The following is a 14953-nucleotide window of genomic DNA, read 5'->3' as shown; positions in this document are numbered from 1 at the left end:
CCATATAAATTGAGAATAATTGTTCTGTTTAAAAGGATTAAATTTAACCTGAATCAATAATAACATGTGCAGTTTCAATTTAACTGCCTACTTAAAATAAAGTGGCAAACAAATAACAGCTAAATGATTAATAGCAATGCTTTTATTCACCTCCTCAACAGGCAAAATGGCCAGTTATTGAATATTTTATTGTGAGTGCAAAGGATGTTAATTGTACTAGAAACATGCTCTAATTTTGGTAATTTTTTGACTGAATGCTATGCTGAATATGAGGCTCTTCATTAAATGGAAATTTGATTTTATTTTGTTTGAAGTTATCACTATAAGTACTCAAATATAGTCCATTAACTCCAGCAAATATCATGGCATATGCATATGAGACCCCCTTTCCTCCACTTCTATGCATCCATTACTAACCTAGGAATCTGAAGAGGAGACCCGGCATCTGTTGTCTGTTTAGTAACAAAAGCGGTTGTGTACGAATTGTCCATCTAACCTTTTATCAAATGGGGGGGAAAGGGGTGCATCTTTTGTGTGCAGATGATTACTGATGAAGGGGTACTTTACACTCATTTTGTTCCAGTATAGTGACCTGGACCACATAATACAATTGAGCTTCTAAGCACACAATCCCATTACAATGGGGTTCTTCAGTATCATATTCTATTTCAACCATTAGATTTGTTTCCTGTGGAGTATTATAGCTTTCTGTGCTTATGCTATTGCAAAAGCACCATCACCTATTTGTTTTAACATACAGTTTTCATCAACAAAGGTGAAATGGATGTTTTAAGACTGTCCTTGTTACTTGGCAGGTATAAATGGCTGTGAATTGTAATTAGAGCTTTTTTATGAGAGCTACAGTTTTATATCCAAAGGCCTTTGTGTGTGTGTGTGTGTGTGTGTGTGTGTGTTCTTATTCTGAGAGGTTCTGATTGTTTTAGTTCAAAAATCCTATTCTCAGCCAAAACAACTAATTTTTACATAATTTGGTTTCAAAACCCTTAAGTCTTACCTAGTTTAAGTGGTTAAAGCTATATTGTCTCTTAAAAGGAATTGTTTTTCTCAGAAAGCAAAGAACAATGTAATTTTGTTCATTTTTATCTCCCTAAGTAAAACTTTCTGCATCTAACTAAAAATAAATGCTGTTGAAGTATTTTAATATTCACCTGATTGCTGAAGTTACATTGTTGAGCCAGATTCTTGGAAGTGCCTATTACTCTCTCTCCTCTCCCCTACCCCCCATGGAAAGTTAGGTGCACAGAGAGGCATATTAATTCTTCCAGGCCATTGGGGTGCCACTTAGTGTATTTCAGACTAACTTTCTACCTAAGGAGAACTAAGGAGAAAAGAACACTTGAAACCTATCAACAACATAATTAGCAATTGCATCAAATGATTACTGAATGTGACACATAGAAAGCAAAGAATGGTGATTGAATTAATTATACAGAAAACCAGAGTACTATCGACTTTTCATATGACTTTAGAAAGTATAGGCTGGTAAGGAACAACATGAAAGGGACAACGTGGTGGAGTGCATAGAGTGCCAGGCTTGGAGTCAGGGAGATTTGAATTTATGCTTACTAGCTCTGTAAGCATGGATGTCACTTAATCTTTCAGAGGCTTAGTTTCTTCATCTGCAAAGTGGGGATAATAACATCAGTGAGACATTTTCACAGTATTGTTGTGAGGCTTAAATGAGTTACTGTATGTAAAGCGCTCTGTACATTTTTAAATGCCATATAAATGTCAGTTATTATTATTGAAACTTGTTCACATCAGAACTGTTAGTTGCTAGATGAAATATATTGAATGTTTAAACTAGAGAAGCCAACCTATCATATAAGGTGCCACTTTTTGTTTAGTACATGTATCTGACAGAACTAATCAGAAACAAGAATAACTTCAAAAATGAGTTCAGAAATTCAGTTATCATAGCAGATTTAGCAGATGATGACCTGCGATTGGAATTTTAAAATTAGGAAACATTATAACTGACTTTTGTATGTATTTAACATAAAGGGACCTTAAAAATTGAAATTAGAAATTAGGAAAATCACTTTATAACAGACTTTTGCATGTATTTAATATAGAAAGACCTTTAAAAATCATCTGGCAACTTCACATCTTAATCAGGGGTGGATATTTTATGGCACACACATCACAAATACCATGTGTACTCATTTTCAGTATCCCATAGACCTATTGCTGTAGCTATGTCTGCCTCATATCACTTGAAAGTTGTTGCCTAACATAATTTCTTATGTGATACAATGGAAAGAGCACTGAATTTATAGTCAGGTTACCTATATTTGAATCTGAAGTCGTCTATTTTCTACATGTCCTATAGGCATCTCAAACTCATTATGTTATTTATATTAGAATTCATTATCATCCTTCCTAAACCCAATCCTCTTCTAAATGTATCTGTTGAGACTACCATCCTTCTCTGGGTCATTGACACTTGTTCCCTCAAAGTTATTCTTGATATTTCCCTCTTATTTTTCTCCCATACCCACTCAGTTGCCAAATCTTGTTAATTTAACCTCTATGACCCCTATCACCTTTTGCTCATTGTCACAACCAGAACCCTTGTTCAGCTGGCCATCAACTCATGATTTGACTGCTAAAGAGCCACAACTTTCAAGGTCTCTGATCAATGCAATAACCAACTGTAATTCTAAAGGACCAGTTATGGAAAATGCTACACACTTCCTGATAGAAAGTGATACACTAAATATGTCAAATGATATACAGATTTTTGTTCATGGTCAATGTGGGCATTTGTTTTGATTGACTATGTGTACTTGTTACAATAATTTTTTTTCTTTTTTTCTTCCCAGTGTGGTGGGGGAGGGATGTTAGAAGGAGAGAAAATAAATGAGCCGTAATTGAAAACATTTTAATTTTTTAAAACTGTATGTATAGTTTTCCTTTTTCTAGTGTTTTCTCTCTCCATTCCATCTTTCACACCACTCCCTTATTTTCCTAAATTACTGTCTGATGATGTCACTTACCTACTCAAAAAAGCTTCCCATTGCCTATAGGATAAAGTAACTCCTTAGCCTAACACTTAAGGTTCTCTATAAACTAGTTCCCAACTATCTTTCTGACATTGTTTCAAACTACTGTCCTTAATAAATTACTAGCTGTTTTCCATCCTCAACCCTCCCTCCATTAATTCATATAAACAATCCCATTTGCCTGGCCTACAATCCCTTCCCCCTGCCTAACTCTTGAAGACAAGAATTCTTGTATTCAAGCCTCAAATTAGGTGTTGCCTTCCCTGTGAATGCCTCCCTCTCCTCCTTTCCCCATTGGTCAGTGTTTTCTCCCTCCTCAGTTTTCCATATGTACTATATTTATTTGTTTGTTTGTTTATTTATTTTTGTGATGCAGTTGGGGTTAAGTGACTTGCCCAGGGTCACACAGCTAGTAAGTGTTAAGTGTCTGAGGTCAGATTTGAACTCAGGTCCTCCTGAATCCAGGGTCGGTGCTTTATCCACTGCACCACCTAGCTGCCCCCAATTTTTTTTTTTTTTTAGTGAAAGATTTTTCACCTCTGTTTTTCAAGAAAATAGAAGGATCACAGTGCTGGTATTCAGTATAGAAGATGCTGTTGACTTTGTGTGTTGAAAAGCATAGATAAGAGAATTCAGAGGGGTTTAAAGCAATTGGTCCTTAAAGTGATACAGAGCTTTTTTTTTTTCATATGGCAGTTCATAGCTCAAATTTCTTCCTCTGAAATCTGCCTCTGCACTTTTTATGGATTTGGTGGTTTACTTAGAAAACCCTAGAGAGTCAACTAAAAAGCTAATTGAAACAACTTCAGGTAAATTTCAGGATATAAAGTAAACTTACAAAATCATCAGCATTTCTGTATATTGCCAGAAAAAATCTAGTAGGGAGAGAGAGTTTATTCCATTTAAATTAACTAGATGGAATAAAATACTTGGAAGTGTACATAAATAACGACATCTAAATAATTGGAGAAATATTAATTATTCATGAGTAGGCTGAGTCAATATAATAAAAATGTCAATAATACCTAAATCAATTTACTTAATTCAGTGCCATATCAAACTACCAAAGGACTACTTTATAGAGCTAGAAAAAAATAATAACAAAATTCACCTGAAGGAACAAAAACATCAAGAATATTAAGAGAATCAATAAAAAATGGGAAGAAAGGGACCTTGTAGGGTTTTTCTTTGTTTGTTGTTTACTTATTTCCAGTTATATCTGACTCTTTGTGATCCCATCTAGGGTTTTCTTGGCAAAGATACTGGAGTGGTTTGCCATTTCCTTCTCCAGCTCATTTTACAGATGGGGAACTGAGGCAAACAGGGTGAAGTGACTTGCTTGGGGGTCACACCACTAGTAAGTGTCTGAGGCCAGATTTGAACTCAGGAAGATCAGTCTTCCTGCCTCCAGGCCTGGCACTCTATCCACTGTGCCACCTAGCTACTTAGTAGTACCAGATCTCAAACTATACTATGAATCCATAATCATTGATTTGGTACTAGGTAAGAAATATGTTGATTAGTAGGTTAGGTATGCAAGATATAGAAACTAACAAGCACAATAACCTAGTGTTTGGTAAACCCTTAAATCCCAGTTATTGAGGCAAGAATTCACTGTTACTATGGGTAAAAGGTACATTATTACACATTTGGTAGAACTGTGCCTATAAAGCAATTTGGAACTGTGTCTATAAAGCTATTAAACAGTGCATACCTTTTGACCAATCTATACTATACCATTTCAGGGGTGGGGGGTGGGGCGGCAGCTAGGTGACACAGTGGATAGAGCACTGGTTCTGAAGTTGGAAGGACCTGAGTTCAAATGTGACCTAAGATACTTACTACCTGTGTGACCCTGGGCAAGTCATTTAACCCCAATTGACTTAAACATCTGAGGCCATCTCCAGTTGTCCTTACCTATGTCTTGCCACTGGACCCAGATGGCTCTGGAAGAGAAAGTGAGGTTGGTGACTTTGCACAGCCCTCCCTCACTTAAATCCAATTCACTGCAAGTCATGTGATCACCCTGATAGGGTGATGGTTGGTCCTCTTTAGTCTTCTTTGAGAATGAAGGGGGGCAGCTAGGTGGCACAGTGGATAGAGCACCGGCCTTGGAGTCAGGAGGACCTGAGTTCAAATCTGGCCTCAGACACTTAACACTTACTAGCTGTGTGACCCTGGGCAAGTCACTTAACCCTAATTGCCTCACCAAAAAAAAAAAAAAAAGAAAAGAGAATGAAGGACAAACAACAACTACTTCTAGGTCTGTACCTCCAAAGAAATCAAAGAAAGAGGAATTGGATCTATATGTGCAAAATTATTTATAACAGCTCTTTTCATGGTGGCAAAAAATTGGAAACTGAAAGGGTGCCCATCAGTTAGGGAAGGCTGAACAAGTTATGGCTTATGGATATGAAAGAATACTATTGTATTATAAGAAATGACAAAGGAGATAGCTTTAAACAAACTTTGGAAAACTAGTATGAACTGCTGCAAAGTGAAATGAGCAGAACTAAGAGAGTGAGTTCTGCAATTACAATAACATTATAAAGACAAACAACTTTGAAAGACTTAGGAACTGATCAACACAATAACCAACTACAGTTCCATAGAACTCATGAGGAAACATTCTACCCAACTCCAGAGAGAGAAATTGTGGATTCAGAGTACATTCTGAGTTTTAATTTTTAATTTTTGTTTTTGGCTCAGCCAATTTGGGAATTTGTTTTGTTTTTTTCTTGTTTTCTTAATGGAAGGAAAGAGGGGAACGTGGGAAGGAGGGAATTCAGACCTGAAAATAAAATAAAATTGAATTTCAGAAAAAGAATTCATAGAAAGGATCATTCCAGGTAAGGAGAACCACAAGACTACAAGCATTGAAATGAGTATGAGCATGGTGTGTTCAAAGGACAGTGAGTAGACCAGTCTTCCTGAAGTAGAGGTTATATGACAGTAAATAGCGATAGATGATATAACAGTTAAGTTTTAGAAACTATGCCAAGGAAGAGAAAAAAAGACTGTATTGGAAAAAGTGCTGGATTCATAATCAAAGGATTTGGGCTTGGTTTTGCATCCCAGCTCTGACAAGCTCCTTCCTGTCTGACCTTGAACAAATCATACAATCTCTCTGGGCCTCAGTTTCCTCATCTTTAAAATGCCTCAAATTCTCTTGGTGTCAGGAGGGAAAGACTGTCCTTGGGATGCTCTGGTGTTCTACAATCTTCTTTATTCTCTTCTCTGCCTCTCACTTTCCCATCCCTCCATCTCCCTTCTCCCCCAGTATTTTTTCTGTTCTTTGATTAGGAATCCCCCAAGTGATTTTTATTAACATGGGAGTGGAACAAATGCTAAAAGCTATCCAGGTTTTTATTTGTGTGTGGGTTTTTTGTTTTGTTTTGTGTTTTTTTTTAACTTGTGGTTCCTTCCCTTTCCCATCCCCTCCCAAGTGTAAAACATTCTGTGTAACCTCCATTAAATTTGGTACAAAACCATTCGCCAGGGCTGTGGTGTCAGAAAAATAAAATATATTGTTTCTTTTTTTTTTTTTTTTTTGCAGGGCAATGAGGGTTAAGTGACTTGCCCAGGGTCACACAGCTAGTTAAGTGTCAAGTGTCTAAGGCTGGATTTGAACTCGGGTCCTCCTGAATCCAAGAAATACATTTTTTCTTACAAAAAATGAGGTTGATAGCCTCTGGATCCCTTCTACCATACACTAAGACATTGGAGGGGAAGCAATTTCAAACCTTTCAGGAGTTTTGCTTCTTAGTGTATACCTATAAAATAAAAAATTCTAAGTGACGATCGAGCAAGACTTGGGAGTTTTGGCTTTTTGCTCCAGGTTTTGGTTTGCATCAAATAAAAGAATTCTAAGTCCACACTAAGGAGAGTAAATTAGTATTAGGTAGACCATTAGTTTGTTTACTTAGCATAAAATTACATCCTCTGTAAATTAGTATATCAAATGGTACAAAAAAGGCCTAGAAGATTTACATTTTCTTTTTGATTAGTGGATTTCAGCTAGTGGGCTCAAGAAAGGAAAATCTCCCCATTTTGCTTTTGAAGATCAAAGATGCCATTAAATATGCCATATTACTACTTGCATTTTTTTCTTGTTTGGTTGGAAGTAGGAAATACTTTACAAATTGAGATTGCTGTGGAAAGAAGAGCTCTACCTTGAGTTATAAGTAGATTACAGATTGGTTAAGTTTCCTGTTTAGTTAACTTTGTATTCATCCAAAGCTGTTCAGATGCTATGGTATTCATTGCCTTTTCGGGTTATTTTATTGGGAACTGACAGTGCAGAAGTTGAAATGAAAAAAAGAAGAAAATGTAGGCTCTGTGTGAAATCTTCAGTGTTCATTTAGAGTTTTGCCTTGCATTTCTTTTTGTTTGTTTTTATTTAAATCTATTTATATTCTATACAGACAAAATGAAATGTGAATTAAGTAATTATACAGGGAATTCAATCGTAATAAATGATCTGGATTATTTTGATAAAAACAAGAAGACTGGTTTTCCCCTAAAAATGTCAGACTCTGGAGCAAGTTCCGGCTAATTACCTCATTTCTCTAGTTTGTTCTGCCTGTTTAGACAGGAACATGTTTGCATAAAAAGTACTGATTTAAGATCATCAACTGAGTACAATTTTATCATCTAGAGTAACTGATTGTAACAGCAATATTGTATGATGATCAACCATGAATGATCTGGCTCTTCTCAGCAACAAAATGATCCAAGACAGTTCCAAAGATCTCATGATGAAAAATGCTATCCATATCTAGAGAAAGAACTGATGGAGTCTGAATGCAGATCAAAGCAAACTGTTTTTCACTTTATTTTTTATGTTTTTTTTTTCTTTTGGTCTGTTTCTTTTACAACATGACTAATATGGAAATGTTTTACATGATTGTACATATATAATCTCTATTGACTTGCTTACCATCTTAGGGAGGGGGAGCTAAGAGAGAGAGGGAGAAAATTTGGAACTCAAAATTTTTTAAATGAATGTTAAAAATTATCTTTATATGTAATCAGGAAAAAATAAAATTTTATACTTAAAAAACAGTAACTGATTACATAATCCTTGTCAGTTTGGTTATTGTAGGTCATAAAGATTCAGTAGCAAAGACTATTGTACAGGTCCTTTCTCTTCTTTCTGTGTATTTTCTGGTATTCATAAGTAAAGTATAACATTTTTATTCCTTGTATAGTTGTTTGGACAAATAAGAGCTCTTGGTACCCAAGTTCCTATATTATTTTCTTCTGGAAAAGTTAACTTTAAAATATTAATCTTTGAAGTTCAGGCTACCATTGTAGATTAAATTTGAACCTAAGATGCCTCTTATTGACAGATATAAAAATTTAAAGAGGAAATAAGATAGAAAAATGATTATTTTAAGATAAATTACTAAACTGAAAATCATGGTAAATATGTTGTTTAAAAATTCAACATTTCTTTTCTGCTTTGGGCAGTCAGCAACTGTTAGTGGACAAATATTCAGACCTCCGGTATGACCCAAACTGGAAGAATAACAAAGAAGAAGGAGAAATTTCAACTCTGAAAAGCTTGCAGCCAACTGAAGAAAACTCCACACAAAGCTTTTCTTGGGATCCACTCTATTCCTCTAAGGAAACTTCATTTGAGCTGTCAAAGGAAAAAAGTGACCTGGAGAAAAGCCCACAAAGTTCAGTTACATTAATGGGCAGTGAATTTTTGAGCTCTAATTATGAACGTGGTGATCTCAACAGTGAGTCAATTTCATTTCTGAGTAGTAGTGATATAGGAGACAAATCAGCCAATCTATCAGAGCATGTCGAGAGTTCAAGTTCACATAATGATGTCTTCCTGCCAGGACCACGGCCTCGACCAAGGAAGTCCAAACAAGATATTGTTGAAAAAAATAAAGTGACATTAGGATTATCAATACATAAGACAGGCTCATACCTTAATCAGCACAATAAGAAAATGGGTGGTATTCGTCCAGAGAAGGTAAGTGGTTTACTACTTAAAACCTTCAAAAGTGACAAAAAGAAATGTCATTGTTCATTTGAAAGGCAAATTTTCCCCATATCATCCTTTGAGTCCACCATGTAATTTCATCTACAAAGCTACAAACCACAATATTTTCATGTAGTATATACTGTTTTTCTTCTCTTTTCACAATCAGTGAAGTTATTGGGCTTTGTTCTCATATAAGATGCAAAAATAATTAACAATACTCAATACAACTGGAACCTGATTGTTTTTGTTATTTGATAAAAGTTCTTCAATGCCTGAAGGCTCATATAAGCACCAAATTTTGTAAAGACAATATATAATCTCTTGGGGGAAGCTAGGTGGTATAGTGGATAGAGCACCAGACCTGGAATCAGGAAGATCTGAGTTCAAATCTGGATTCAGACAATTGTGTGACTGTGGGGCATACTAGAGAAGGGAATGGCAAACCACTCTAGTTTCTTTAACAAAGAAAACTTTATGGACAAGTCCATGAGTTTATGTAGAATCGGACATGACTCAACAACAACAATAACATCTATTGGATAAAACATAAGGCAGATAATTAGGATATTTGAGCTATTGAAATATATATTCTTGAGCAAGATTTGTTGTTCAGTCATGCCCAACTATTCATGACCCCGTTTGGAGTTTTCTTGGAAAAGGTGCTAGAGTGGTTTGCCACTTACTTCTCATCTTATGGATGAAGAACTGAGGTAAACAGAGTTAAGTGAGATGTTCAGGGTCTGAGGCCAGATTTGAACTCAGGAAGAGTAGTCTTTCTGACTCTAGGCTCAGCATTCTATCCACTTTGCCACCTAGTTGCTTCTTGAACAAAATACTTAATATAGTTATCTTTAGTGGTTCAAATCTCTTAAAAAGGATAATACTAATATCTGCTTCCTCTATCTATTGGAGTCATTGAAGGCCAAATAAGATAATTGTATTTGTCTATCTAAAAATTAGAAGTGATAGGAACTATCCTGTTTATCTATTTGTGATTCTTTTTCCCCTACTCAGGTAACAGGATATATTAAATATTCACTTAGCTAAGGAATTATGTTTTACTGTAGTATCTCAGTACCATGTACCATAGTACCACAAACATTTTATCATAAGGCTTCTTGATTGTCTGAGAATAAACCTAGGATTTGAAAAATGGAGCTGGATCCAGAGAACCTATTTAGAAGAATCCCAAATGTGCCTTAGTGTGTTCAGAAAAGAAGATAATGTTCTCATCTGGGGCCACGAAGAAAGCCGATAAAGTCTCTGGGTCTTGGTACCTAGACTGATGTTTCAGGAATCAGGAAAGTTAGGAAGGATACAATGTGAAAAAGTCCTAGGGCTTAAGGTAAGATTCTCTGAACCAGTTCTGCAAGTTAGTAATTCTGATGGGAAGAATACGAATCTCAAAATTGAAAGGGGTTTCAAAAGTCATTTAATTTATTCAGTCAGTTGACAAGCATTCATTAAGCACCTACTGTGTGTCAGCTATTATTCTAGAAGGTGAGCATATAAAGACAAAAATGGAATAGTCCTTGTCCTCAAGGTCTCATCCTTTTCAGGGGAGATAACAAAAAAAGGATGCAAAATAAATACAAGGTGGTTGTGTGGGGGAGCACTAGCAGCTGTAGATATCAGAGAGGACTTCAGATAAAGGACAGCATTTCTGCTGAAATTTGAAGAAAATTAAAGTTTTTAAGAGATGTAAGTTAGGAGAAAGTGAACACATTGTAGGCATGAGGCATGGAAATAGGAGATTGAATATCCTGTGTGAGGAACAACAAGAAGGCCTATTTGGCTGGACTTGAAGATTGTACGAAGGAGAATTAACATATAATAATAGCCCTTAAAAGGTATGTTGGAACCAAATTGTGAATGGCTTTAAATATCAACCAAAAAAATTTATAGTTGATCCTAGAGGTAATAGGGAGCCAGTGGAGTGTATAGAGAAAGGGGAGTGATATATGCTTTATGACTAAGACTTTAGACTTATGCTTTAGGAATGTCACTCTGTGGTGGATGGATTAAAGGTAGGAGAGACTGAATGAAAGGTGATCAATTATGGTGGCTGTTGTAAAATTCCATACCAGAAGTTATGAGGGCCTGAATTAGGGCAGTGTCTATGTAAAAAATGAGTAGGAATGGATAAGAGAAATGTGAATGCAGAATCAGCAAGATGTCAATTGATTGAATTTGAGTCAAGGATAACACTTGGATTGCAAACTTGGGTAATGGGAAGAATAGTACTACCTTTGACAGAAATAGCAATTTTCTGAAGAGATAGGGATTTGGAGAATAGATAATGGAGTTTGCTTTTTGGATGTGTTTAATTTGAGATTGTTATGGAACCTAGAGTTGAAGATGGCCAAAAGATAATTGGTAATGTGAGATTGGAGCTCAAGAGAAAGATTAGTTGAGCCCATTCCTGCAAAAGCATATTCCCTAGGGGCAGCTAGGTGGCGCAGTGGATAGAGCACCGGCCCTGGATTCAGGAGGACCTGAGTTCAAATCCAGCCTCAGACACTTGACACTTACTAGCTGTGTGACCCTGGGCAAGTCACTTAACCCCAATTGCCTCACCAAAAAAAAAAAAAAAAAAAGCATATTCCCTATAATATTCCAGACAAATGCTCATCTAGACTTTGTTTAAATGCCTCCAGCAAGGGGGAACCATTAACTGCTGAGGCAGTCCAGTCCAACTTTAGATAGTTCCAGTTGTCAGTTTTACATCAAAATGAAATTTCATCTTTATACCTTCTACCAATTGTTCCTAGTTCTGTCCTTTAGAGTCAAGAAGAACAAGTCTAATTACTCTTCTATGTGATAGGCCGTTCAAATATTTGAAGATGACTATGCTGCCACTGGGCAGCTAGGCAGTACAGTGGCTAGAGCACTGAGCCTAGAGTCAGGAAGATCTGAATTCAAATCTAGCCTCAGACACTAGCTATGTGACCTTTGTCAAGTCACTTAACCCCTATTTTCCCAAGTTCCTCATCTGTAAAATGGGGATACACATTTTATTAGATGAGGAAATAAGGGCCTATATAGATCAGTTAATCAGTTATATGCTGGAGAAGGAAATGGCAAACCACTCCGGTATCTTTGCCAAAAAACCCATGGACAGAGTCTGGGGTCACATAAAGTCGGACATGACTGAACAACATCCTCTTACTTGCCTTATCCCAGTGTTCTCTTTTTCAGGCCAAACATCCCCAGTTTTTTTAGCTTATCTTCATATGGATCTCAAGACCCTTTATCATTGTGGTTGCCTTTCAGTGCTACAGATACAACCAACACAGAATAAAGCAAAACGAATATTTCCTAGTCTTGAATATTATGCAGCCCCAGATTAGCTTTTTCAACTATGGTATCACATTGTTGACTCATTGAACTTGCAGTCTATTAAAATCATCTGATCTTTTTCACATGAATTACTGCTGTCTAATCACACCTTCCCTCATCTTGTATTGTAAAATTGAAATTCAGCCCAATGTTTAAAGTCTCTCAAATTCTTTTTCAATCTGATTCCATCATCCATTGGGTTAGTTGTGCCCCCAATCTTGGATTTTCTCCATATTTGATAAGTATGCTATTTATTCCTATATCCAAATTATGGACAAAAACATTAAACAGTAAAAGACCAAATGCAAATCCCTATAATACTTCCTCTAGAGACTTTGAAGTCAGTATCTAACCATTAATGACTACTCTTTGGGTCCAGCCACAAAGCCAGTTCCATATCCACCTAATTATACCCATCACCTAGCCCAAATCCCTCATATTTCCCACAAGAATAACATGAGAGAATTGGCTAAATGCTTTGTTAAAATCTTAGTAAATTATTTATACATCATGCATGATCTATTCATGATGAAAGTAATACTGGCTCTTTGAAATTACTGCTTACTTTTTAAGATTTCATTAATCATCCTTTTGGTAATATGTTGTAGAATTTTTCTAGGAATTAGTCACACTCAGCCTATAATCAGAACCCCTTTTTTATTAAATGAGGAAATAAGGTCCTAGAGAGATCAGTTAATCAGTCAATGAGCATTTATTAATCACCACCTTGTGCCAGGCAATGTATTAAACCTTGGATATAGAAAGAAAGACAAAAGATAGTCCCTGTTCTCAAGGAACTCACAATGTAATGGGGAAGAACATGAAAACAACTTTGTACAAATAAGATACATTCAGGATAAGTTGAAGATGATTAACAAAGTAAAGTGTTATATTTGGCCTCATGACTCCAGTTAGAACAAAGACCTGAGTTCAGGGATTCATAGGAAATTGGTACTCATAAAACTAAAAAACAAAACATGAGCTTTATTATTTGGCACAGAAAGCAGACCCCCAAAACACATGCACCCTGCACACACAAGGCAATACTGAGAGAGAGATTTAGGCCCACATCAAAGAAATGCACCCATCTTAAGGGGGAGAGAGATATAGCAACAAAGATCTCAGTGGAAATAAACATTTGGAATAGGGATCTGAGCAGGGACATTTTATATCTTAAAAATGTGTTTGCTTTAGAACAGTTAAGCACTGCTAGATGTGGGAGGGTGAATTCCTAAGCATACCTAAATGGGGGGATCCCCAGATCACTTATCAGTACCAGGCTCAGATGGGGGGAATTTCCTTATTGGGGCCTGAAGTTGGATGAGAATTTGAGTTGGCAATGAGACTCAGGGAGGGGTGTCAGCTACAGTTGGCCTGGGGTTTCAACCAATCAGGAGCTATGATTATTTAACTGCTTGAAATGGGACAGTGGATAAGTATAAGCTGTCATTCCTTTTATGTTTATGGGTACTTGGACCAGTTAGCCTAAGTGATTATATTGAAACCATGTGAGTTGATGAGATCACCAAGTGAAATAATATAGAGACAGAAAAGAAGAGGGAACACCCTGGGGGGGGGCACACCTATCATTGTTGGATGTGATCTGGGTGAAGATCCAGCAAAAGAGAATAAAGAGTGGTAGGGGGGCAGCTAGGTGGCACAGTGGATAGAGCACTGGCCCTGGATTCAGGAGGACCTGAGTTTAAATCCGACCTCAGATACTTACTAGCTGTGTGACCCTGGACAAGTCCCTTAACCCCAATTGCCTCACCCAAAAAAAAAAAAAAAAAGAGTGGTCAGATAGATAGGAAGAGAACCAGGATAGAGTCTTAGCATGGAAACCTAGAGTAAAGAGCAGAAGAGGGTAATGGATGGTGTCAAAGGCTGCAGAGGTCAAGAAGTTTGAGGACTGAAAAAAGGTCATTAGATTTGGCAGTTAAGAGATCATTGGTAATTTTCAAGAGAGGAGTTTCAGTTGAATGATGAGATCAGAAGCCAGAGAGTGAGAGGAGAAGAAATGGGAATCATTTTCTGTAGACAGCCTTTTCAAAGAGTTGTCACAAAAGGTAGAAGATATATGGGATGATAGCTAGTAAGGATGGATGGTTCAAGTAAGGGTTTTTGAGGATAGGTGAGACATGGACATATTCATAAATAATAGGAAGAAGCCAATAGAGAGAAAGCAATTGAAAGTTATTGGGAGGGGCAGCTAGGTGTCACAGTGGATAGAGCACCGGCCCTGGAGTCAGGAGTACCTGAGTTCAAATCTGGCCTCAGACACTTAACACTTACTAGCTGTGTGACCCTGGGCAAGTCACTTGACCTCAATTGCCTCACTAAAAAAAAAAAAAGAAAGTTATTGGGAGAATAGGGATGATATTCTCCAATATTTTGAAGAAGAATATGTAGTGTGCATATAGAGGAGTTTGCCTTGGCAAAGAGAAAGAATACTCTTTGTGATAGGGGCAGCTAGGTGGCGCAGTGGATAGAGCATCAGCCCTGGATTCAGGAGTACCTGAGTTCAAATCTGACCTCAAACACTTAACACTTACTAGCTGTGTGACCTTGGGCAAGTCACTTAACTCCA

The 14953-nt window shown here is 36.8% G+C and overlaps 1 protein-coding gene across 1 annotated transcript in view; it reads left to right on the top strand.

Moving 5' to 3' along the window:
* Nucleotides 1-14953, top strand: part of JHY (junctional cadherin complex regulator) — a 114147-nt gene that overhangs the window by 23135 nt on the left and 76059 nt on the right. Inside the window, exon 2 of the mRNA XM_043996665.1 lies at nucleotides 8499-9015. Within this exon, the coding sequence (XP_043852600.1) occupies nucleotides 8499-9015 (517 nt within the window). The remainder of the gene's footprint in view (nucleotides 1-8498; nucleotides 9016-14953) is intronic.

Source organism: Dromiciops gliroides, chromosome 3, assembly GCF_019393635.1.
Source record: "Dromiciops gliroides isolate mDroGli1 chromosome 3, mDroGli1.pri, whole genome shotgun sequence".
Taxonomy (NCBI): Eukaryota; Metazoa; Chordata; class Mammalia; order Microbiotheria; family Microbiotheriidae; genus Dromiciops; species Dromiciops gliroides.
This window is presented reverse-complemented; position numbering and strand designations above follow the sequence as displayed.